This window comes from Physella acuta, unplaced genomic scaffold (genome assembly GCF_028476545.2).
Source record: "Physella acuta isolate Inbredline_101_S28 unplaced genomic scaffold, ASM2847654v3 ptg000423l, whole genome shotgun sequence".
Classification (NCBI taxonomy): Eukaryota; Metazoa; Mollusca; class Gastropoda; family Physidae; genus Physella; species Physella acuta.
This window is the reverse complement of record NW_026731942.1, coordinates 118,313-143,467: the sequence shown is the minus strand read 5'-3', so window position 1 is coordinate 143,467 and position 25,155 is coordinate 118,313. Positions and strand designations below refer to the sequence as shown.

The window sequence follows — 25,155 nt, the reverse complement described above, 5'->3', positions numbered from 1 at the left end:
AGGCGAGGCGATCTATGTCGGTGCCCGGGACCAATTATCACTTTTGCGCCCCTTTTTCAAATTAGGCCTATATATAGTTTCGTGTTGGTGAAAATGCGCCCCGACCTCTTTCACTAGGAAAGTTCGGGGCGCTGTGTGCAAGTCAGTTTACCTTTTTATTTTGGTGTCAACCAGTTGATGAAGTAAACAAATTAAATAATGCCAAGTAGCAGTCAACATACATATAATTCAGTAAAGAGCTTTTTATATTGTTATCTACCGCGTTTGGATCGGCGTCTGTGCAATTTTGATTTTTAAATAGGTCTAAGTCTCATTTTCTCTCACTTTGAATTAGAAATATCGTTAGGAAGGGAGATATTTAGATTTTCAAACTAAATTAATTGTTGGCACTACAAGATCCTAAACATAATTAGTATTCGAATATACACATACACACACACACATACATATATATATATATATATATATATATATATATATATATATATATATATACATATATATATATATATATACATATATATATATATATATATACATATATATATATATATATATATATATATATATATATATATATATATATATATATATATATATATATATATATATATATATATATATATATATATATATATACATACATACTGTATATATATAGTAATAATATTAAGGTCCGAAAACGCCGGCACTAGTTATATATATATATATATATATATATATATATATATATATATATATATATATATATATATACATATATATATATATATATATATATGAGAAAGTAAAATGGACAATAAAGGTATAATAGTGTTAAAGTTACGATGAATCCATTTTCGATATGAGGCTAAGATAAATAGTCTGGTATGATAATTTTCAGCAGGCATTTTCAAGTTGTCTCCCATTTTTTTAAAAAAGGTTTTCCAAGGGAAACTACTTTTTAAAAACAAATTTTAAAAAATCGAGTTCGAGAAAAGAAAATGTTGATAGATTGAAAAATATAAATTGTTTTGTATGTGTAAATAGATTAGTTTAAATAAAACTAGGTAAGCAATAATTTGGGTGAAAAATTGTACAAATAGTTAGTTTATAGCCTAAATTTTAAAACAAAACACCATGACTATTTTATTTTATTATTAATTTATTCACAGCAGTAAATTTACATTAACTTTTATTGACTATAAAGTTAGATAACTGTTTTCATAAATAAAATTATAATAGTAATTAGAATAATAAAAAAAAAATAAAAAAAAAAAATAATAGTACTTAGACTTTTAGTATTTGATATTTTTTTAAGTTAACCATCTTAAATGAATGAAAATAGGCTACATGTCAGCAAGAAGTATTACTATTGTAAAACTGTATCAGTCCTCACAAGCCGATGATGAAAACTGTAATACTAAAGCGAACATGCACAAAAATCATATATCTTAATGTTTTGAACGTGTTAATTTCACCTTATAGATTTGAATTGTTAATTTTTTTTAAATTACAAATCGTTTAAGTGCCGAGAAGTAGGTAGCGGGTATCAAGTATATTGTTCGGGTTCCAAACCTGTCAGCATTAGGTATTTTTGTTCTTGATACAAATGGCATTAATAATATATTTTAACGTATTATATCTTAGTCAGTGGCGTAGTGAGGTCGGGCGTCACCCGGTGCGGCACTTAATGATGTCACCCCCCAGAGGCGTAGCGACCCTGGGGACAAACTTTCAATTTTCAATTTGCACCCCCCCCCCCCCCTCAAACTTTCGATTTGCACCCTTCCTCAAACTTGCACCTCTTGAAAGACTATTTAACACTCGAATTAATCACTTAATTAAGTGAAATTATCATTTTTCTTTATATATTTTGCAATTTTTTGCCTTGGTGACACCCCTAAATAGTGTCACCGGGTACGATCCGCACCCACGCCCCCCCCTCGCTACGCCTCTGATCTTAGTGTAAGGGTAAGGATATCCATAAGGGTTGGGTTAGGGTTAAAGGTTTCGGGTTTGGGCTAGAGGTAGGGATTACGGATTAGGGTTAGGGTTTGAGTTAGTATAAGTTTAGGGGTAGGCCTAATTTTTAGGGCTAGGGATAAGGGTTTGGGTTAGGTTTGGGTTAGGTTTGGGGTAGGCCTTGGGACAGTCTAAGAAAACAGTGATAGCAAATTTTATCAGAGCAAAATGTTTTTACTAAATTAATGAAACAAGTATCCACTGACGCACTAGTAAACATTTTATGTTGAAGTGTGTTTGTTTTTCCTCAGACTATTTTGTCACACCGTCGAGGAATTAAGCAGACTGCTTATATCCTCTCACATCCTATCGAGGAAATAAACTCCATGCTTATTTCCTCTCAAACGAGCGAGGGTACCGGTATACATAGTAGCAACATGATGTGAGAGGATATAAGCACCTTGTGTATTTCTTCTATCGTTGGCTGAAATAAGCACTACCGGTTTTATTCATCAAGTCGATCTATTAATAGCCGTCACTACCAGTAGATTAAAAAAAAGACACAAAAGATAATTCGTTGTCAGACTGTTATCCTTTTGTCTATTTTAAAATGAAATAGTCTTATTGGGTATGTTAACATATGGCGTAAATTAACAGTTAAATATAACAGGTTAATACTAAATACATCACAATCTATGTATCTTGCAACATATATCATCTCATCGCTTTTTTCCTGTGTAGTCGAAGACGTATGTGGCAGATGAAGTAGAGTTTATCTGTTGCATTGACCTCGGCACTCGCAGTGATAGTCTGGTTAGTACCATGCACAGCCGCTTTAGTTTCCCAAACGTGAGTCAGGTACCCTTCACAGCTGGGTGGACTCAAAGGCGTCCTATAGATTCGAGCCAGAAATCCGAACGCTAAACTGGCATATCGACTTACCAAATGTATAGCTGTAGCTTTTTTCAAATGAATAATATTTGAAAACCTAATTATTATACATTTCAAAATAATAATTGAAAAATATATAGGAAGTAATTTGCGTTAATTGCCTTATTTTAAAAATGATAAAGTAAATTTAGATTGACGTTTTCTTTATCTTTTACATAAAACTCAATTTAAAAGTATATTCAAAGACTACTGAATAATATTCGAAAACTGATATAAAATTATAATTCATAATAAGTGTAATAGATTGAGATAATTGTGAGGTCAAGGGAACTCACTCTTCTGTATTAGTATTATATTTATATTGTTATCTTGAGTGATGTCCCTTGTATATCGTACTTCCTCTTCCTCTTTCCATCATGGCTGTAAATAAAGACTGTTAACAACCAATGTGGCTCCTCGTCAGTGATTACAATCTATCTCATTGGCGGCGAGGATAAATAATCTACTAGAAAGAGCACCTACTTACGCAAAAAAGAGGTTTGCTAGAGCTTATTAGCTAAGTATTTCTAGAATAATGGCGCTGTATGGCCAAATAAAAGAATTTGATTCGAATGATGAAATCATTCAAGATTACCTAGATAGGTTAAGCTTTTACCTTGAAGCAAACGACGTGACGATAGAAGCCAAAAAGAGAGCTGTTTTGTTAACAGTCATAAGGCCTCAACAATTTAGGCTACTAAAAGACTTATGCGCACCAGCTAGTCTAACTACCAAGAGCTTTAACGAGCTGAGCAAATTGCTAACAGACCACCATGCGCCTACCCCATCAAAGTTTCTATGTAGAGCTAGATTTGACGGTAGGACTCGTCACCCAAACGAGTCAATATCAGAATATGTTGCTGCTTTACGTCATCTAAGTAGATTTTGTGAATTCGGAGACACGCTGTCTGACAGACTATGTGAAAAGTTTGTGACAGGTGTAAACAGCCCTGATATTCAAAGAAAGTTGCTACTCGAGTCAGATCTAACATTAGAAAAAGCAATACAACTTGCAACTTCAATCCAGCAGTCATCAGATGCGGCGAAATCTCTAGCACCTTCAGAGATCCATGCAGTAAACAGCAGGTTAGTCAATAAACATCAACCCCAACAGAGCATTCCAACTTATGCTAAACAGCCTGCTCGTTCAAATCCTAGATCTAAATCTAGTAATAATTATCAAAAATGTCATCGATGCAAAGGTCCCCATGCATCTCATCGGTGCAAGTTCAAGTCTGCAACTTGTTATAAGTGCAGTAAGCAAGGTCACATTGCCAAGGCCTTCTTTGCAAAGTCTTCGTCTGTTGCTAAATCTAGCCAGTCAAGACAGTACCGCAACCAAAGGCAGCACTATGTTAACTCTCACCAAGACTACCTAACCCAACCAATGAACCACTCTACCTGTGAAAATGCTCAAACTGATTCGCAGCCAGATTTCAACCTGTTCTCTGTGAAATCAATAAGTCATGCTCCCATCAATGTACCAGTTTATATCAACGGTAAGAGCATCAGCTTCCAACTTGACACTGGAGCATCTCTAACAGTCATAACAAAGAAAGATTTTGACGCTGTCACAGGAGGATCAGTGCCTCTACAACCATGTCACAAGTGTCTAACAACATACACTGGTGACAATGTTCCGGTAATAGGAGAGTGTATAGTTCATGTAAGTTATAATGGTCAAAGTGTTAAACTTCCTCTTCTTGTGGTTGAAGGAAATGGACCACCATTACTAGGTAGGAACTGGTTAAGTGATCTTAAGTTAAATTGGGAGAGTATATGTTCATTGAACATTGCAAGAGAATCTAGTCTTACTTCAATAGATAAAGTTATATCTGAAAATAAATGTGTTTTTGGTAATCCAGGATTACTAAATGATAGAACAGTGAAGATAAGCATTAAAGACACAAATCCAAGATACTGCAAAGCTAGAGTTCCACCTTATGCAATGAGGAACAAAATTGAAAATGAGCTAAGTAGATTGGAATCTAATGGCATCATAAAGAAGGTAGACTATTCCGATTGGGCGTCGCCCATTGTGCCAGTGTTAAAGAAGGATGGTTCTATAAGAATTTGTGGAGATTATAAAACTACACTGAATAAGCAAATAGAGCTAAATAGGTACCCTATACCTAACATTGAGGAAATTTCTTTGAATTTGGCAGGAGGAGACAAATTCACTGAATTAGACTTTAGTCATGCTTACACTCAACTAGAACTGCATCCAGATTCAAAAGTCTATACGAAAATAAACACACATAAAGGACTCTACCAATATGAAAGACTATGTTTTGGCATATCATCTAGCCCTGGAATTTTCCAAGCTGTCATGGACAGTATTTTTAAGGATATTCCAAATGTTTGTGTGTACTTTGACAATGTGTACATAACTGGTAAGAATGACACTGAACATCTTAAAACACTTGATAAAGTATTGAAAATTGTTGGTGAAAAAGGTTTCAAGATAAACAAAGATAAATGTCAATTCATGTTGACAGAAATTAGTTTTCTTGGTTATATATTGAGCAAACAAGGTATCAGACCTCAACCTGAGAAAACAAAAGCCATTAAAGAAGCACCCAAACCTGAAAATACCCAACAACTAAGAGCTTTTTTGGGCTTGATAAATTACTATGCAAAGTTCATAGGAAATCTGTCTGGTAAACTATCACCACTGTACAAGCTGCTACAGAAAAATGCAACTTGGCACTGGGGTAAACAACAAGAAGCTGCTTTTAATACAGCAAAAGAGGCTTTGTCGGCTGACACCTTACTAACTCACTATGACCCAGGGAAAAGACTTATATTAACATGTGATGCTTCACCAGATGGTGTAGGAGCAGTCTTGTCCCACATGGATGAGAAGGGTGACAGACCCATTGCTTTTGCCAGTAGATCTTTGAACCAGGCTGAGAAAAATTATTCTCAGTTAGATAGGGAAGGCTTAGGCATCATTTTTGGTGTTAAGAAATTTCATAAGTTTCTGTTTGGTAGGAAGTTCACCATCTTTACAGATCATAAACCATTGCTAGGTTTATTTGGAGAAAACAAAACCCTACCTGAGCATGCCTCACCAAGAATTCAAAGATGGGCTATCACACTAACTGCATACAATTATGAATTGAAATACAAACCTGGATCTGAGAATAGTGCAGATAGTCTGAGTAGATTACCTTTAAAAAACCAAAGCCTGAGCTATGTACCAGAAGATGTATTTGTTCTCTTCACTATCATGGATAACTCCAATATAAATGTGAATGATATTAAGAGAGAAACACAAAAAGATGAGTGCTTAATAAAAGTATATGAGTACTGTAAGAATGGTTGGCCTGAAGAGTCAGTGAATGAGGACTTAAAGCCATATAAAATAAGAAAAACAGAGTTAAGTCTAGAAGATGGATGTATACTATGGGGGTCAAGAGTAATTATCCCCAAAATGTTACAAAAAGAAGTTTTAAGAACTTTACATGATACTCATCTTGGTTCTTCCAAAATGAAGAGTCTAGCAAGATCATGGTTCTGGTGGCCACATATGGATGCTGATATTGAAAAATATGTAAAGCTTTGTTCAAGCTGTGCACAACATTCAAAGCAACCAGCTACAGCACCCTTGCAAAACTGGGACTGGCCAATCGAACCATGGAAACGTATACATATAGATTTCGCAGGACCTTTCATGAACAAAATGTTCTTAATTGTTATTGATTCACATTCTAAATGGTTAGAAGTTAAAATCATGAACACAATCACTGCAAATGATACCATTATAGAACTGAAGGAAATATTTTCAACTCATGGATTACCAGATCAAATTGTTTCAGATAATGGGCCTAGTTTCACAGCTCATGAGTTTAAACTGTTTTGTGTGGCAAATGGTATTGAGCATATAACCACATCCCCCTATCATCCTGCTGGGAATGGTTTGGCTGAAAGAGCGGTAGGCATATTCAAAACCGCTATGGTAAAAATGAATACCGGTAACAAGTTTTCTCTTAGAGAAAGAGTAAACAGGTTCTTAACCAAATACCGCACAACTCCTCATATAACAACAGGTGTTGCACCATGTGAATTGCTATGTGGTAGGAAAATTAAAACTCATCTTGACCTACTGCATCCAACTGTTCAAAGGTCTGTTTCCCAACATCAACATACACAAAAAGTAAATCATGACAAATCATCCATTGAAAGAGAATTTGCAGTTAATGATAATGTGTATCTGAGAAATTATGGGAGAAAGGAAAAATGGATACCAGGTCAAATTGTTCAATGTACAGGACCTGTGTCTTATAAAGTAAAAACAAATGATGGACTTATTGTCCGTAGACATGCAGACCAGTTAAAAATAACTTGTGCAGATAATAAGTGTGAATCTGTCAATCCCACCAAATCTGAACAGTTCACACCAACTCAGTTTGTTCCACAACCAAGTTCTGTTGATATGAGTGAACCAAGTTGTCTGGAGTCAGAAAATGTAAATTCTGGAGTTAATGATTTAAATCCTAGACCTCCTGAGATAGAGAATCCAAATGGTCAGAATATTGAGTCACCAAATCAAAGGCCACTGAGAAGGTCAAACAGGACAATCAAAGTCCCAAATAAGTTAGACCTATGATTTTAAAGGTCAAAAGGACTTTGACATCATTGTTTTGTATCTTGATTATGTTGTAGCATATTGTGCATTGTTTGTAAGGATGTAATCTACCATAGTGTTCATGTTACAATATAATTGGTGATTTTAGGATACTATCAATTGTTCTATTGAGAGATGTGTTATTGTGTTCTAAGGGTAAAGGGATGTAATAGATTGAGATAATTGTGAGGTCAAGGGAACTCACTCTTCTGTATTAGTATTATATTTATATTGTTATCTTGAGTGATGTCCCTTGTGCATTGCACTTCCTTCCTCTTGCTGGTACCATCATGTAGTTAGACCCAATAAACGTTTTATATACAACCACATGCTTCTATCGTCACTCTATTATAATAAGATAATATTTTTATATTAATTAATTAATAAAGCGTAATTACTGTTGATGGCATTATTTTTTTTTTCATTAATCACATATATAAATCCTGTTTTCAAGCCTACTGTACCAAATCGTCGATCGTTGCTCTAGTTTTGACAAGCATTACATCGTTATACTAATGTTTGGTGCCATACATAATAACAAAAATAATGTTATCTTTTTGTTATATTCATTTACACGTTGGTGATAAAGGGAACATTTGTTCTCTATTCTTATATTTTCGCATCATTTTTATTAAATAGTAATGGGGGTCGCGGATAAGCTCATGGTTGCTGAACAGTAACGTCCCGAGTTCGAATTCTTTGACAGATGAGGCTTGATAGCTGGAAACAGCTTACTCTTCTTACTCTAAAATGAAACAGCTGCTGCCTTGTAGTTTGTACTTGGTTGGAAAAAAGGCTATGGAAGCTAAACCAAAAACAAAAGCAGGGTTGAATTTGAGTCAACGGGATTTATTGCGCAGTGGCGTAGCGAAGGGGGAGGGGGGGGGTGCGGACCGCACCGGTGACACCATTTAGGGTGGTGACACCAAGGCAAAAAAATAGCAAAATATATAAAGAAAAATGATAATTCCACTTAATTAAGTGATTAATTCGAGTGTTAAATAGTCTTTTAATAGCAAATTTGACAAATCCCTACAAGGGTGGAGAGAGGTGGTGGGGGGGGGGGGGGTGTGCAAATCGAAAGTTTGAGGGGCAGGGGTACAAATCGAAAATTGAAAGTGTGTCCCCGGGCGCGGGGAAGGGTCACTACGCCTCTGGGGGGGGGGGGGGGGTGACACCATTAAGTGCTGCACCGGGTGACACCCGACCTCGCTATGCCACTGATATTGCGCATGACAATTTGACTCGTAATACTCAATTGTATTGAAGGAAATCCCGTATAACATTACAATTAAGTACTAAGAGTACAATTAAGGCTTAGATTGGCCATGAGCTGTGGATAAAGTTAAGCTCACAGATTTATAACCGGAATTGGTACACTTTTTTTTTCTCGGAAATATTTTCCGGGGGGATATACCATACTAGAATTAGCCGTGGGACACAATTAGAGGTTACAAAAAAAAGCGACGGAAATCCCCGATATTATATTTAGCAGGAGGCAGGGAATTTTAAAAATGTAATTAAGGTGTTAATTAAGATTAACTTTTAAAGGATTACGGAGTGGGCTTTTTATGATCACTTTTCAATTTTCAACAATTTTTCGAACGTAATCTTATTAAAATAATCTGCCCTTTAAAAAACCTCAAATTAAGCTTTAAAGAGATGTGCCGACCAATTAGAGACAAACTCGCGAAGACTGTTTCAGTTCAACTGATTAATTGGCTACAAACTAAAATAGCTTGATGATTCGTTTTCTATATAAAGTTCGAGGTGTCTCTAAAGCAAGAATTTACTATGTTGCATTTATCCAGAACTGGAAGTTCCCCTTTCGGATCAAAAGATCCATACGCTAGGTGAAGTAGAGTTTATATGTTTCTTGACTTTGAAGAAATGGTGTGGTGAGCACAATGCTCATCAGCATTTACTTTCAATAACATGAGTCAGGTACTCACCAGGGCTGTGTGGGCTCAGGGACGTGCTACAGTCACAAGTCCGGAAAGGGATCCGAACTCTACACCTACTAACTAGCAGTCGCACTCTTTATCACCCGACCACGGCGTCCATTATATCTCCTAGATAAGGAATGTATTATGTACGTATTAATTATAGATTAAAAAATGTAATCTTCTTCACTTATGTGAATATTTTTTGCCAGGTGTGAGTTGAACTGTTTGTTTAGCATTGGTATTGAATAAAGAAAAGCTGGATCGGTAACATAACTCTGCTAATTTGACGGTAGAATTGGTTTTCCTTTTAGTTGGATGCAGAAAGCACGCTTATCAAAACCGTAATCTTGAGGATGTTTTAATGGGTTAGATTGTTTAACGTCTTTGAGTCAACCCAGTTCTGATGGGTACTTGGCATGAGTCGGATACATTTGACGGTATAATTCGTTTTCTTTTTATTTTGATGCAGACAACGTGGTCTAGATGTAGAGCGCACGCTTATCAAACCGTTATCTTTAGGGTGTTTTAAAATTAATGGGTTAGATTGCATAACGTCTTTGAGTCAACTCAGTTATGATGGGTACTTGGCATGAGTCGAATAAAGAAAATACACCCTTGTATTTATTTATAAAAAAAAAATAATTTCTATTACCTTAGACGAACGAACCAGGAATTTCTAAAAATCTGCAAACGTCTAAAATATAAACACGTAGTCTCAATAAACAGATGGTTAAGCACTGTTTCTTCCAGACGGATCCGCCCCCCCCCCCCCCGAAAAATGTTGTCCCCCCTCCCCCCCCCCCCCTAAAAAAATCAAGCCTCCCCCCTCTCCCTGCAGCAAAAAAGTCAGGTAGAAACACTGTGGTCAGGCCCTAGAGCGTACGACAGCTAAATCCATTGACTTGAGTTTGTATCTTACAACATATCTGCCTTGAAACTCGACGCATCGAAGCCTTTTGAAAGATTTATTGACAAATAGGCCGTACACAAATTATCTGGAATTTCCAGATTCATCAATATGAGAGTGTAGGTTACTTTATAGGTTACTTTATAGGTTACTTTATAGGTTACTTTATAGGTTACTTTATAGGTTACTTTATAGGTTACTTTATACCGAGAAGGCCGTTAAAAAATGGTCATTGCTTTCAATCAACTTTTCTGCCCAAAAAAGAAACAAAACCGTTTCTATAATTAATTAGATATGGTATGGACCTCTATTTATGTATTTGAATCATTTATGCTAATATACAACATATGTAGAAATACTCGAGCCTAACGTAAATCCGATGTACTTATAATAAAGGCTGATATTTTTTTCGGTACTGCCGTGTTACCGGCATGTTAATACATTTTCCGGCTTTTATTTTGCTACCGGCTTAGGGTGATCATCTTAACTGAGATCTGGATTAAACACCGGACATTGGTTTGGGTTAGGGTTTGAAAACAGTGTTTCTTCCAGAATTTTTTCTCCTGGGGGGGGGGGGGGCACTTGATATTTGGGGGGGGGGGGGGGGGGCGGACAACATTTTGGGGGGGGGGGGGGGGCGGACACTGCTAAAAGTATATGTTTTCTGTATAAATTCCATTTCGCTCTGGAAGGCTGGAATGGGGGGGGGGGGGCGGGGCGGTGGACTTTCTTCGGGGGGGGGGGGTGGTTAAGAGCCCCCCTCCCCCCACGAAGAGATGCCTGGAAGAAACTCTGTTTGAAAAGATGGATTCAACATGTTTTGGTGAAATTTAATTTCCCTCCCCCCCCCCTCCACCTGGATAATAATTTTAACAACGTAAATACGGCCTCAACCGTATACCAAAAAAAATTAATGATAAAATAAAAAAATAAAATAAATTATAAATAATGACAGTTCAAGGATATAACGTTAATCCAATCCACCGATCAGCAGACCTGGAGTAAACAGGGTTATCGTGATACCCAGCAACATGGCGGGCAGGTTAACCCAAGCCATTCATCACAGCTCCATTAAAATAAACCGCGCCACCAGCCAACAGTTTCCGGTGAGAAAGGTTCACGGGTAAAAATAGAACCAAAATAAACCGACCACTGAACTCTAAGATGTAGAGGGGGGGGGGGGGGGGGGGTGTACTAAGGGGGAGGCATTGGCTGCGTTTCCTGAATTATTTCAAACGCCGATATGAAAATGAAAATCTAACTCAAAAGAAAACTATCACGAGACCGTCTTATGATGAGGGATTGATGTTGTAATTCCATAAAGAAGTCATCGCTTAAGTTCAGTTATGGATGACAAAACATATTGAAATTCTCAAGAGATCAATACTAGGTTCACAAACAGAAAAATAAATATGTAGTTATGTATGTTATAGTGGTAGCTCGTCATACGAGTGGCCCGACATACGAGTGGCCCGACATACGAATGGCCTGAAATACGAATGGCCCGACATACGAGTGGCCCGACATACGAGTGGCCCGACATACGAGTGGCCCGACCCGACATACGAGTGGCCCGACATACGAGTGGCCCGACATACGAGTGGCTCGACATACGAGTGGCCTACATACGGGTGGCCCGACATATGAGTGGCCCGACACACGAGTGGCCCGACATACGAGTGGCCCGACATATGAGTGGCACGACATACGAGTGGCCCGACCCGACATACGAGTGGCCCGACATACGAATGGCCCGACATACGAATGGCCCGACATACGAATGGCCCGACATACGAGTGGCTCGACATACGAGTGGCCCTACATACGAGTGGCCCGACATACGAGTGGCCCGACATACGAGTGGCCCGACATACGAGTGGCACGACATACGAGTGGCCCGACATATGAGTGGCCCGACATACGAGTGGCCCGAAATACGAGTGGCCCGACCTGACATATGAGTGGCCCGGCATACGAGTGACCCGACATACGAGTGGCCCGACCCGACATACGAGTGGCTCGACATACGAGTGGCTCGACATACGAGTGGCTCGACATACGAGTGGCCCGACATACGAGTGGCCCGACCCGACATACGAGTGGCCCGACCCGACATACGAGTGGCCCGACCCGACATACGAGTGGCCCGACCCGACATACAAGTGGCCCGACATACGAGTGGCCCGACATACGAGTGGCCCGACCCGACATACGAGTGGCCCGACCCGACATACGAGTGGCCCGACCCGACATACAAGTGGCCCGACATACGAGTAGCCCGACATACGAGTGGCCCGACATACGAGTGGCCCGACATACGAGTGGCACGTAATTATCAGCGAACAATCACTCATTTCTAAATGACAGTGCTTTGAGTTTAGATTTTCTTTCATACATTTCATACATGATTTGTGTGTGGGGGGGGGGGGGGGGAAGCACTTGAAATTTTTGGAGAGTGTAGGTATGTGTTAGTTGGCATACTTAAAACTTCCGAAGGATGGGTGGACACTGATTAGAGTATGATATAAACTACGTTTTTCTATTTCGTCCCGGGGGGTGGGGTGGGGGGGGGGGGGGATTAGGACGGTGGGTAGCACCCATAGAGATGCCTACTTAGAGAAAATGTCTGGAATACGTCTAGTATCAAGACGGCGTTGAGCAACATTGGAATACATTTTTTTTGTCTTTAAAACAACTAGAATATTCTAAAATAATCTTTTAAATAATCTAACAATTTTTTTATCTAAGCATTTTCTTTAAAACTGTTTGAACAACCGGCTACAAAGTGCAAGTACAAAGCATATAGTTTTCTTAATTTTTTTTTCCCTAACAAAATACCCGTCCATTTTAAATAATGTTAGCTATCGGGTTTTAATTTATTTTGTGTTTTTTTTTTAAATATTTTTTTAAAAGAGAATTCTTTCGAAGAGAACATCGCCTTAAAGTGCAGCTTTAACGTTTAAAGTGATGTGTCCTTTAAGTTCCGTGTGATGGTATCAATTTCGAAACGATTTTTAAAAGGAAAATGTGTTTAAATTTAAAAACAAGAACTTCCTTTTGAGAAGTTAATCGACATTGCCAGGAGTGTGAACAGAGGCGTAGCGACCCTTTCCGGCGCCCGGGGACAAACTTGCGATTTGCACCCCCCCCCTCCCCTTTCAATTTTTTTTTCCAATCCATTTGGCGCCCTCTAAGGTCGGCGCACGGGGACATATGTCCCCCCCCCCCGCCCGCCCCCTCCCCCCCCCCTCTCGCTACGCCTCTGAGTGTGAACGACGTTTTATATAAAGAATTAACGATTAGAAAACGACTTGATTAGTGTATATATTTTTAGATGTATAAACTGTCTTGTTTACGCTTTGGATCAGTTCTGGTAACGTTATGGTTATATACTGACTACGTTATTGGTTACCTTTTTTTTTTTTTTTTTGCATTCTTGGTCATGCTAAGCCGAAAAGTCCCGAGTTCGAATCCCAGGCAGATGAGGCTCGACAGCTGGGGACAGCCACTCTGCTAGGAGAGACAACTCCAAAATCAAAAACCTCCTGCCTTGTAGTTTGTTCTTAGTTGGACAAAGGCTATGGAAGCAAATCCAAAAAGAAAAGCAGGCTGAAATCGGAGACAACGGCCTCAATGGCGCATAACCAGTTGACACATAAAACTTAATTGTGTTGGAGGGGATCCATTTCACCACTACCAATAATAACGAAGGAGAAGAAGGGTACATTCTGGTACGTTCTTCTTATCCATTTGGGGAGATGCAGTAGTGTTCATTTGTTTCTTGACATCAGCATATGAAGTGTGTTCAACACTATGCCCAGCCGCCTTTACTTTCCCATGAAAGCTGGGTAGACTCAGGGGCGTCTTGCAGACAAAAACCCAAACTAGGATTTGAACTCGAGACTTTCAGGTGGATAGTCGAACGCTCTACCACACACCCACGCTTTTTTCGAGTAAATATACACATTTCGTTATTAAAGTATTACAGTTGGAAGTATATCAGCAAGATTATAAAAATAGAGGAAGTCATAATTTAAGTTTTGATTTATAAATGAGTAGGTAACTCATCTTCTTGTGGCATAGTCCGTCCATGTTCTTTACGGAAAGAAGAGTAGGATTTGGGGATAGGTTATGGTTTATAATCAATTTTAAGTATTACAGTTGGAAGAATAGCAGCAAGATTATAAAAATAGAGGAAATAATGATTTAAGTTTTGATTTATAAATGAGTAGTTAACTCATCTTCTTGTGGCATAGTCCTTTTATGTTCTTTTGGAAGGGAGAGTAGGATTTGGGGATAGGTTATGGTTTATAGTCAATTTTAAGATTTAGGATGTGTGTAGTTTAGTACTTGGCAAGTGATACAAGTATTTTAAAAAAATAGCCTGCAGTTGTTGTTCTATATCTATGCATGGTGGAATGCCTCATTAGTCATTATATAGAAATCTCTATATATAATTCTCTTCTGGGAGACGTTAGAAAACAAGCTGCAAGCGCGCCTTGCAGTCCCCTCTCTTCCTCTCTATCGCTACCACCCCCACCCCCCTCACATGGTCTTGTGAGCTGTGGTTCACGCTAAATGTTTACATTATACAATCGTAGAGCCGGGTTTAGTGACGCCTATTAGGGGCAGATAATTTAGTTTGAAACAATTTTAAACTTAGAGGAGGTAACTAAGAGGAGGCTGCTTTCAATGGGGGGGGGGGGGGGGTTAGTGTTTTAAAGCAAATATTTTCAGTGGCAGCATTCACAAATTATGAACTACTGAAATGTAGAAAATAAAACAACTAAATAGCGGCGTGTGATACGCCGCGGGTCGGCTCGTATACAATAAACATCCATCAATTTTTTTTCTAATTACTTTTTTTGAATAATGCGTTTCATTCGGCTGTGTGGCATTAAATGCTGACAATGTATTTTGATCAGCATAATTAGCAATGTGAGTTGGTCTTTTCATGAAAATTGGTCTCCGTCCACATGATGGCTTGCCTGTTGAGATGCTGATATGAAAACATGAACCAGACCACGTTGAAATGAAACTGTACGCTGTCGCAGATTCCTGATAATTAGACAATTAAAATTCCTGGTGGAAAAAAAAGAAACACGTTCGGGAGGTGGGGGGTGGGGGGGGGGTTAAGAGACCAAATTAGAGTATGGCACGTTAAGTAGCACTTAGTAAAGTTCCTTTTCAAACCTGACGGTCTATGGGGCAAGTGAAGTAGAGTTCACTTGTTTCTGTGACCTCATCATATGAAGGGATAGTGTGGTCAGCATTTTGCCTAGCCGACTTTACTTTCCCTAACGTGAGTTAGGTACCCATCATAGCTGAGTGGACTCAGGGACGGTCTACTAACTTGAATTCGAACTCGAGACTTACTGGTTAGCAGTCTAGCTCTTTACTGCTAAGCCACTCTGTCCCTTGGAGTAGCACTTGGTAAGAATAGAATAAATGGGGGGGGAGGGTGCGGAGAGAATGGGTAAAAAATACAGAGATTACTTAGAGAAATGAAGATGCAAAACATAAATTTTCCAATATTGACCTGCTTAAGATGCTGATATGGATCAGAATGAACGGAATGCAATCTGGTCAGAGTGCTAGATATTGAGAAATATATTTTTATATATACGAAGTATTCGTTATTGTTTATGGAAGACCGCAAATCACAATTTAGATTTATGTAGATGAGCATTCATCATCCACCCCCCCCCCCCCCCCACACACTTTTCAAGCACACTTTCAAAAATATAATAATGAAGTACGTCGTTGAAAGATCTAAATCCAAACTTTTGTTACTAAATGTAAAATTTAGTGACTCGATAAAAGCCTTTTTAGCCTTGGTGAATAAACTAGATCTAGACGTCTTCGTGCCAAACCGCCGTATCTGCTTTCTTGAGCGAGATTAAATTGACGGATATCTGCACGCGTTGTTGTTCTATTTTAGCTCTAATGCAGGGGTTCCCAAACTTTTTTTTACTCTAGAGCACATTCTAAAATATCGGTAGGGTGGCGGGCACCACCTATTTTAAATCGACAAACTCCTTCCAGAGGCGTAGCGACCCTTCCCGTCATCCGGGGACAAAACTATCGATTTGCACCCCCCCCCTCAAATTTTAGATTTGCACCCCCCCCCCCCCCCTCCCTCAAACTTTCGATTTCCATCCCCTTCAACCTTTCAATAATGTTTATGAAAAAAATTCTGTCTCTGTCGAATAGTGAGAGGCGGGCACATACGAATCGTTCGGCGGGCGCCATAGCGCCCGCGGGCACGGAGTTGGGAACCCCTGCTCTAATGTAAACAAAGGTGGAAGGCGATATTATGAGTTAGAAGATTGATGACCCGATATGAAAACATAATATACACGATAAGGTAGCTTGGTCAGTTTAATATTTGTTTTCTTACAAAACAGTTCTTATTTTACTTCAGCACAAAATATTTTCTTTCTTGTTTATTTACACCTGAAAAAAAAACAAAAAAAAAAAATCTAAACAACAATTCTAGCTTTTCATGTAAACAGATCATGAGGCGTCATAACATTATGATAGAAAACAACTACTGCAATATTTTGTTTATGTTAGTACCTCTATATTTTCTTAAAGATCGACGCTTTTATAAATCAACAGATGTTTCAATATTTTATAAAGCTTACACAACTGAAACGGCTTCGGGTTTCTTTGAAGGTTTAGTTTTCACAATTTCTCAAGCGAAAGATCAAGAAAGAAAAAAAAATTCTTTACCAGGTTTGTTAAGCGTTTTTTGTCAGCACTTCAAACGATTACAATTTGAAATTGAGAATATTGTTTACTTACATGTAAGCTTGGTGTAAGAGATGTTAATTACACAACATCTTAAACCCAGGTCAACGACTCGGTAAACAAAAAAAAATGTTGAGTTTATGCATAGGTAAAACAAATTTTGACCCTCAATACCCCTATCAATAGCAGGTGAACAGTGTAGTTTACTTGATTAGTGTCATTTTTGTGATTGTGTAAGTGTAGACTACGATACGTTTATATTCAGTCCTTATGTTTGGGAAAAGTATATGTTGTTCATATGTTTTGGGGATTTTAATTAAATGCAGTTCTTACGTTTTTAATGAAGTCATTATGTTTGGGGATTTTATATGCAGTCCATATGTGAAGGGATTTCATATGCAGGTCTTACTTTTGTGGATTTTAAACGCAGTTCTTATGTTTCGGGCTTTTATATACATTCCTTATATATGATTGCTTTATATGCACAGTTTATGTTTAGAGACTTTAAATGCAGTCCTTATGTTTGGGGATTGTGTGTGCAACCCTTGTGTTTGGGGATTTGATATGCCGGAATTTTATATGCGGTTCTTTTGTTTGGGTATTGTATATGCGGTTCTTATTCGTGGGGTATTGTAAATGCATATCTTATGGGTGTGGTTTTTATGTTTGAGGACTTTATATGCACATCTAATTTTTGATGATTGTAGGCCTACATGCAGTTATTAGGTTTTGGGACTTTATATGCACATATTATGTTTGAAGATTATAGACCTACATGCAATTCTAACTTTTGAGTCTATTTGTTTGCTAGAATTAACTATGTTGTTCTGTCTACAGGTTGGCTGTTTGGTGCTTTCATGTGTAAGGCGGTGCCGTACCTGCAAGGGGTCTCTGTGAGTGCTTCCGTCAACACCTTGGTAGTCATAGCAGTGGACAGGTGAGATATATACCTTTATTTACCATTTACCTGTACAGGTGAGATATCGACCTTTATTTACCATGTACCTGTACATGTAACCACATGTAAGGAGACTCTAGTAACCACATGTAATGAGACATGCAACCACATGTAATGAGACATGCAATCACATGTAATGAGACATGCAACCACATGTAATGAGACATGCAACCACATGTAATGAGACATGCAACCACATGTAATGAGACATGTAACCACATGTAATCAGACTCCTGTAACCACATGTAATCTACCCCTGCACTTTTGTTCTGTAATGCATTTTAAACATAAACCACTTTTACTAAACACCTTTAATATTAAAGCCCCAAACATCTTTAATAGTAACGACCCTAACACTTTTAATATTAACGACACAAACACTTAATAATAACGATCCAAACACCTTTAATAATGATGACACAATAATAAAAAATGACACGCCTTCTTTACCACCACCACAGTACACAGTACTCAACAGTTTGCACGTACGCAGAGAGAGAGAGAGAGAGAGAGAAAGTGAGAGAGAGATAGAAAGAGAGAAAAAGTGTCAACTCGAAAATATTTGCTGAAAAAACAAATGCCATAATCTAGGCTGACATTTAAAACACTTGAAATAAATTGCGAACAACCAAGAAGCCATGACGATCAAGTGGTATTAGGACCAGACCTTAAATGTCAGTACACTCCATCCTTTATTTAACGAAGGCGTCTCATGCGGTCTATTGAATTGTATTCTCAAGGGTTTAGTCGTAGGATAAAGTAAAATATCGTTATTGAATTCTCTATTGCTTAAACACAATGTTTAAATTTTTTTTTTCAATTAGTGAATCCTAATTATATTCAATTGATTCAATTACTAATTAATTGCGTTAAGTGAATTTCTGGTTACAATTATTTCAGTTAAAAAATATTTTTTTCTTTGAAATTAACGGTTGATATTTAAAACATTTATTTTTATTCACGATCGTAAATGGCCAGATAATGTTATAGTGTCGGGGTCAACACGACATGAAACAGCCACACCAGAGGCGTAGCGAGGGGGGGGGGTGCGGACCGCACCGGGTGACACCATTTAGGGGGGTGACGCCAAGGCGAAAAATAGCAAAATATATAGAGAAAAACTTGAGGGGGTGCAAATCGAAAGTTTGAGGGGTGGGGGGAGGGGGTGCAAATCGAAAATTTGAAAGTTTGTCACCGGGAAGAGTCGCTACGCCTTTGGGGGGTGACACCATTAAGTGCCGCACCGGGTGACACCCGACCTCGCTACGCCACTAAGCCACACTAACTGTTGTAACTGGGATTAGCATCTGATAGGGATGGAGCTGAGACGAAATATATTTTTAACTTTGAATTGTAGTTATATCCATACGACTATCTTGTTTAATTGTAGGTTAGATAGATCATAATAGGGTTGGTAAGTAGGTCGCCAACCAGTTCTATGGCTCATGTAGGTTTTATTGAGCCGTAGAGCTGTTTGGTGTCCTACTTACCAGCCCTATAGCTGCAATATGAATAGTTCTCTGTGTGTTTGATTTCGCGTCCCGTTACTAAATACAAGTTTGAATAGCTTGTAGTTGCCACAGTCGTACAGGTTAGAGTTTATGTAGATCTAGGCACAGGTTAGGCGCCCCGTCCCTCTCGGGACCAGTGTTTCTGCTCTGGGGGGGAGGGGCACTTGAAATATTCGGGGGGGGGGGTGCGGACACTTATATTTTCTATATAAATTTCTTTTCGTTCGGGGACAGAGCCCCCCCCCCCCTGAAGAGATGCCTGGAAGAAACTCTGCTCGGGACCGCAGGGGTTGGGTTACCTTAGGGTGAGGCCGAGAGAATGAATGAAGTTAGTTGAATGCTAGACTTGTGATCGTATGGAAGTGTGTGGCAGAACTGTGTTTTTCTATATCCCAAGTATATTAAAGTCTCGAAAATTCTACGTCTGTTGCTATTATTTGATCAGATCGTCACGGCGGCTATAATAACCTGTCCTTTTTACTTTCTCGAATACGAATTATAGTGGTAGTATTGTAATCGTGCAAAAAAAAAATCGAGATTTTCAAAGATTTCGAAGTTTTACACCTCCCTGATAACCGTAAGTGGAAATTATTCTACTTTCAATTTTTCAAAAAACCTATAACTTGAGCACTGTTTCAGATAGATAAATGAAATTTCACATGTAAGTAAAAGATCTAATTTTCTGCCTTCCTTCAGACTTTTGAGTTATTTCCGTTGACCGGAAGTAGTAATTTACGCTATTTCCAATTTCTGAAAAAACGCATGTGAATTTATAAAGTACTAATAATATTCCGTACTATTATACACATAATGTTTGGCGTTCACTTGGTGTGCAATTCTTTTTTCTACGAGATTCTATTCTATTTTTAAAAGTTTAAGTAATTAAAAATGGATTAAAAACATTGTCTATATCCCGAGTTGCCATCCCCAGTAGTTTTATATAAGAATATTCGAGAAAGTTTATGAGAGATAACTCCCGGTTTATTTCCTAAATTATCACCCAACCACTTCACCACACTGCAGCCATCAACGCCACCACTTTACGGCGACCTCATAACACTAACTTAAAGACATACACTTCATGACCTGGTGTATTGTGTGACGTTCATCACCTACATCAATCATACTCCAATCAAGCCAATCAATTCAGCTTTGACAGAACCCATACAGGCATGATACGATACGCATCATATCAAATTACACGTAGAGAGATATGCCAAATACAAAACATATGTGACAACTATTATGGAAATAAATATAAGGTTACGATAACTTCAACACACATACAAAGATTAGAATCGGAGGTACAATGTTTCAAATATCTTTCAGTTTGAATTATAACATTTTTAAAAAAATATATTTAATATGCAGTTTTTCTAAAAAAAAATTCAGATGGAATATTAATGAGCTATTGTAACAGTTTTTGTAGAATAAATAAAAAACTCGGTTAATTATTCAAATACTAAGTACAGTAGGATCAACCTAGTTGTTATCCTTAACGAAAAATAAAATAATCTCCCTTCTTCAATTAGAAAAAATAATAATTAAAAGTTAATATTATTTAAAAATATATTTATTTTAATATACAGTTTTGTAAAAACAAAGTCAGATGGAATATTAATTAGCTATAGCAACAGTTTTTGCAGAATACGTACTTATAAATAAACTCGGTTAATTATTAAAATACTTTTTCCAGTCGTAATATCACCCTTAACAAAAAATAAAATTATCTCCCTTCTAAAAAATATTTTGGTTATTTCAACTTGTTAAGAGAACGATGGATTGCGTGGCGCGGCGTGGATGTTTTCAACACGTTGAGCACAAATGTTGATCATTAGGAAACAGCGTCGATCTCTTCAACAAGATATTGATAGCTCAAGCACTACGTATCCCATTCAACACATTTTTTACAGGATCTAATGCGGCGATTAGGATGGCGGTGCACTGTAAGCGAGATGAGAGTTGAAAAAAAAAACAGCCACTTGAAAAAAATATTTCTTGAAAGGTTTTTCCCAAACCGCTACCTTCCCTCTTCCTAAATAATTTTTTTGTTATATATGCTATCATGCCGTAAATAGACGCGCTCTATAAATTGGCCAGACGTTTAATGGCCATCTGCATGGAGGCCACTTCACAGCTAAAACGGAAGCTGACATCATTTAACATTTGCTTGGGTGTCAGCACAACAAGTCTTCGTCTTCTTCTTCGCTCTTTAACTCTAACGTTGGACGGGAATTCCTCCATCAAAATTGAGTTTTACGTGTCAACTTGTCATGTGTAATATAAACAGTTGACTCATTTTTCAGCCTGCTTTTTATTTTACAGTGGGTTTTTTTTTCTGGATTTGCTTCCATAGCCTTTGTCCAAACAAGAACAAACTACAAGGCAGCAGTGGTTTGATTTTGGAGTTGTCTCCCCCCTCCCCCCCCCCCCCTCGAGATCCCCACCGATTTTGCCTAATGGCGTCAATGTGTGCGAACATTTCATCAATCCACTTGTTAATTCATATGAAAAAGCAAAGTTTTCAATGAAAATTAATACATTTTGGTGTCACCCCCTCCCTAGTTGTTGATTGACTTATTAGGTATAAAACTTAACAAACTTTTTTTTCCTCTGTTCATTTTGCAGCGGGTGTCACCCCACTCACTGTGATAGTTTTAAAGTGTGCACAGTTAATAGTAAAGATGTATTTCTAAATTCAGTTATCAATACAGGTGGATAAATTCTTAACTATCTATATATATAATTCTCTTCATGGAGACCACGTAGCTTAGCCACCACCCTAATCCCCACCTGTCAGGTGAGCTGTGGTTCACTCCGAATGTTTACAATAGTAGAGCAGGTTCAAATACGTGACGGCTATTAGGGGCAGATAATTTGTTTGTAAACGATTTGAATCTAAGGGGAGATAAGTTCTGCTTCATATTTTCATTGTCGTCTGTAAACGGCTGCTTTCACTGGGCGGTGTGGAGTGGGGGAGGGGGAGGCAGGGGGAGGGTAGTGTCGAATTAACAAATAATGAACTGTTGATAAGTAGAAAAAAAAAACTAAATAGCGGCGTATGCTACGTCGCGGGTCAGCTCGTTAATCATTAATTGAACTGCCAAATGCAACTTTCTTTTTTGCATTTTTTTCGTATAAATGGTGTCACCCGGTGCGGGTTGCACCCCCCGCCTCGCGACGCCTCTGATATCGGCGTATGAAGGGATACTGTGGTCAGCACTATGCTCTGCCAGCTCTCTACGATAGAAAATAAGCGAAATGCACCAAATACCCTACTTGTAAATAATCATTATGTACAGGTCTCTGTTTTAGAAGAAAGTTTACTGTAAAAAGTATTATGTACCTAGTTCTCTGCTCTAAAAAAACTAATGTTTGACCCGAGTTCTTCAATAAATATAGACATGACATGTTAAACTATCATAATTTGATACTCATATTACTTTAATAAACAAGAAACAGACCCTCTATTATTATTTTTTTAAGATATTTTCTGGGGTAATTAATATTTCAAACAATAACTACATCTGTATACAGTTAGGTAATATTAGCAATTGCCCTTTTCTTAAAAAAAATTTCCTAATTTTTATTTATTAATTAGATTCTCACACCATGTTTTTCTGATTAGTATTTATGAAATGCATTATTGCGCAAGATTTTTGTTTGAAGTGACAAGTTATACTTAACAAAAGCATAATCAAGTTTCTCTTAAATAAAAAGAATTGTTTACGTAACATGGGATGGGGCTTTGTAGCTTGGCATGTATGTTTGGGGTAAAATATGTTCAAATATGTTCAGGGTTACTTTTTCTAACGTATTTAGTTTTCTTTACACGTTTCAATGTTTTGACATTATTTTCTATAGAGTTTTTGATTAGTGTTCCTTTCATTTTTGTTTTCCACGTAGAGCCTTATGTAGGCAGTGGCGTAGGCAGGGGGGGGGGGGGTTAGAGGGGTCATAACCCCCCCCCTAGACCCCTCGGTATATATATATATATATAAAGTATGAGGGGGGGGTGCAAATCGAAAGTTTGAGTGGGGTGGGTGAAAATCAAAAGTTTGTCCCCGGGTAAAAATGTGAACCTTCCCCATGAGACGATCCTGACTACGCTACTGTATGTAGGTATAAGCTAATTAAACCATAGCTCCGGGTTCCCACTGTCTTGATGGACCACAAATATATTTTTACAAAACCGTGGTGGGAAATTTCTCACCCATTTTTAAAAATGATGTATCTATAATTTTCTTTTCCTTTTTTTTTTAAACCGATGTGGTGAAAACTCTTTTTCCACTACAGTTATATACAAACATTTTTACAAAAACTGTCAACTTTATGTACGATGATATACCCCGTATTTTCAAATAAACCTACCTAAATGAGTTTATGTCTTATACTTACGACAAATTTAACAGCTACATTTTTGCCATTAATAAAAATAAAAACTAAATATAATACCTTTTTCTTGACAGATATCGACACCTATGATGTTAAATATACCAGAAAATCAAATTTAAATTTAATTGCATGATACAAGTAGTTGATTATCCCAACCTAAGTCAGGTACCCATAAGAGCTGAGTAAACTCAGAGACGTTTAACGGACTAAAACCCAGACAACGTTCCAAAAGTACCAAACTTCCGCCATCCCCAACCTTCACAGCTTCAACATTTGCTTTCCATTACTCTCTTTCACAAAGCCCTCAACTAAATTTGGCTGCATAAAAAAAGTTCTGCACTTCTTGATTTCGATGTGTGCCTCAATATGGCTGAACAAAAATAACTTCATTCTATAATTACTAAGCTTTCTCTCCATTTATTTCGGGCATTAAAAACGAATTACTGTTTTATCTAATTACTATTTTTGGCCAACAATTATAATGTTTTTAAAAAATGTAATCATTAGGGTAATTATTCGTGGAGTGGTATTGTGGTTCTAAATTAACCTACATGTTGCGGCCTCTAAGTATACATTAGAAAAACACATTTTCAACGTGACTTTTATGATTTATTTGGTGATTATATGTATATATATATATATATATATATATATATATATATATATATATATATATATATATATATATATATATATATATGTAACTATATACATATATATATATTTATACATATATATATATATATATGTAACTAGGGTAGTTACCATACTATGGTTAACAACGTATTACAGTCTGATGCAACTGATAACGATCATAAAGCCACGGCGTATTTTGGGAAGGATACGACAAGCCGCTGTCAACTTTGACATGACTTGGCTGACGTAACAGTGCAGGTGTTCTATTAATCGGACTGCTAACAAGTCTAATAAAGACTGGTACGAGACAACTGCGTAGTAATCGGAAGGCGAGATATTCGGATTGAACATAACTATGATAGAACCGAATACGATTACGGATACGAGGGGATATATAGGAAAGTATGAGTTGGAGGCTAGAAGATTTGGAGGCAGAACGTGGTTGAGGCTGGGCTGAGTAGGAGTATCAAGTTGGTTACTGAACGTTGTAGACGTATTGTGTTAATAGGGACGATAGACATGTGCATTCGGTTATGTGAAGACTA

General features: G+C 37.7%; 1 protein-coding gene across 1 annotated transcript in view; it reads left to right on the top strand.

The window, feature by feature from the left end:
* Positions 1 to 25,155, top strand: part of LOC131942746 (neuropeptide SIFamide receptor-like) — a 47,965-nt gene that overhangs the window by 14,060 nt on the left and 8,750 nt on the right. The window contains exon 2 of the mRNA XM_059302664.1: positions 17,948 to 18,047. Within this exon, the coding sequence (XP_059158647.1) occupies positions 17,948 to 18,047 (100 nt within the window). The remainder of the gene's footprint in view (positions 1 to 17,947; positions 18,048 to 25,155) is intronic.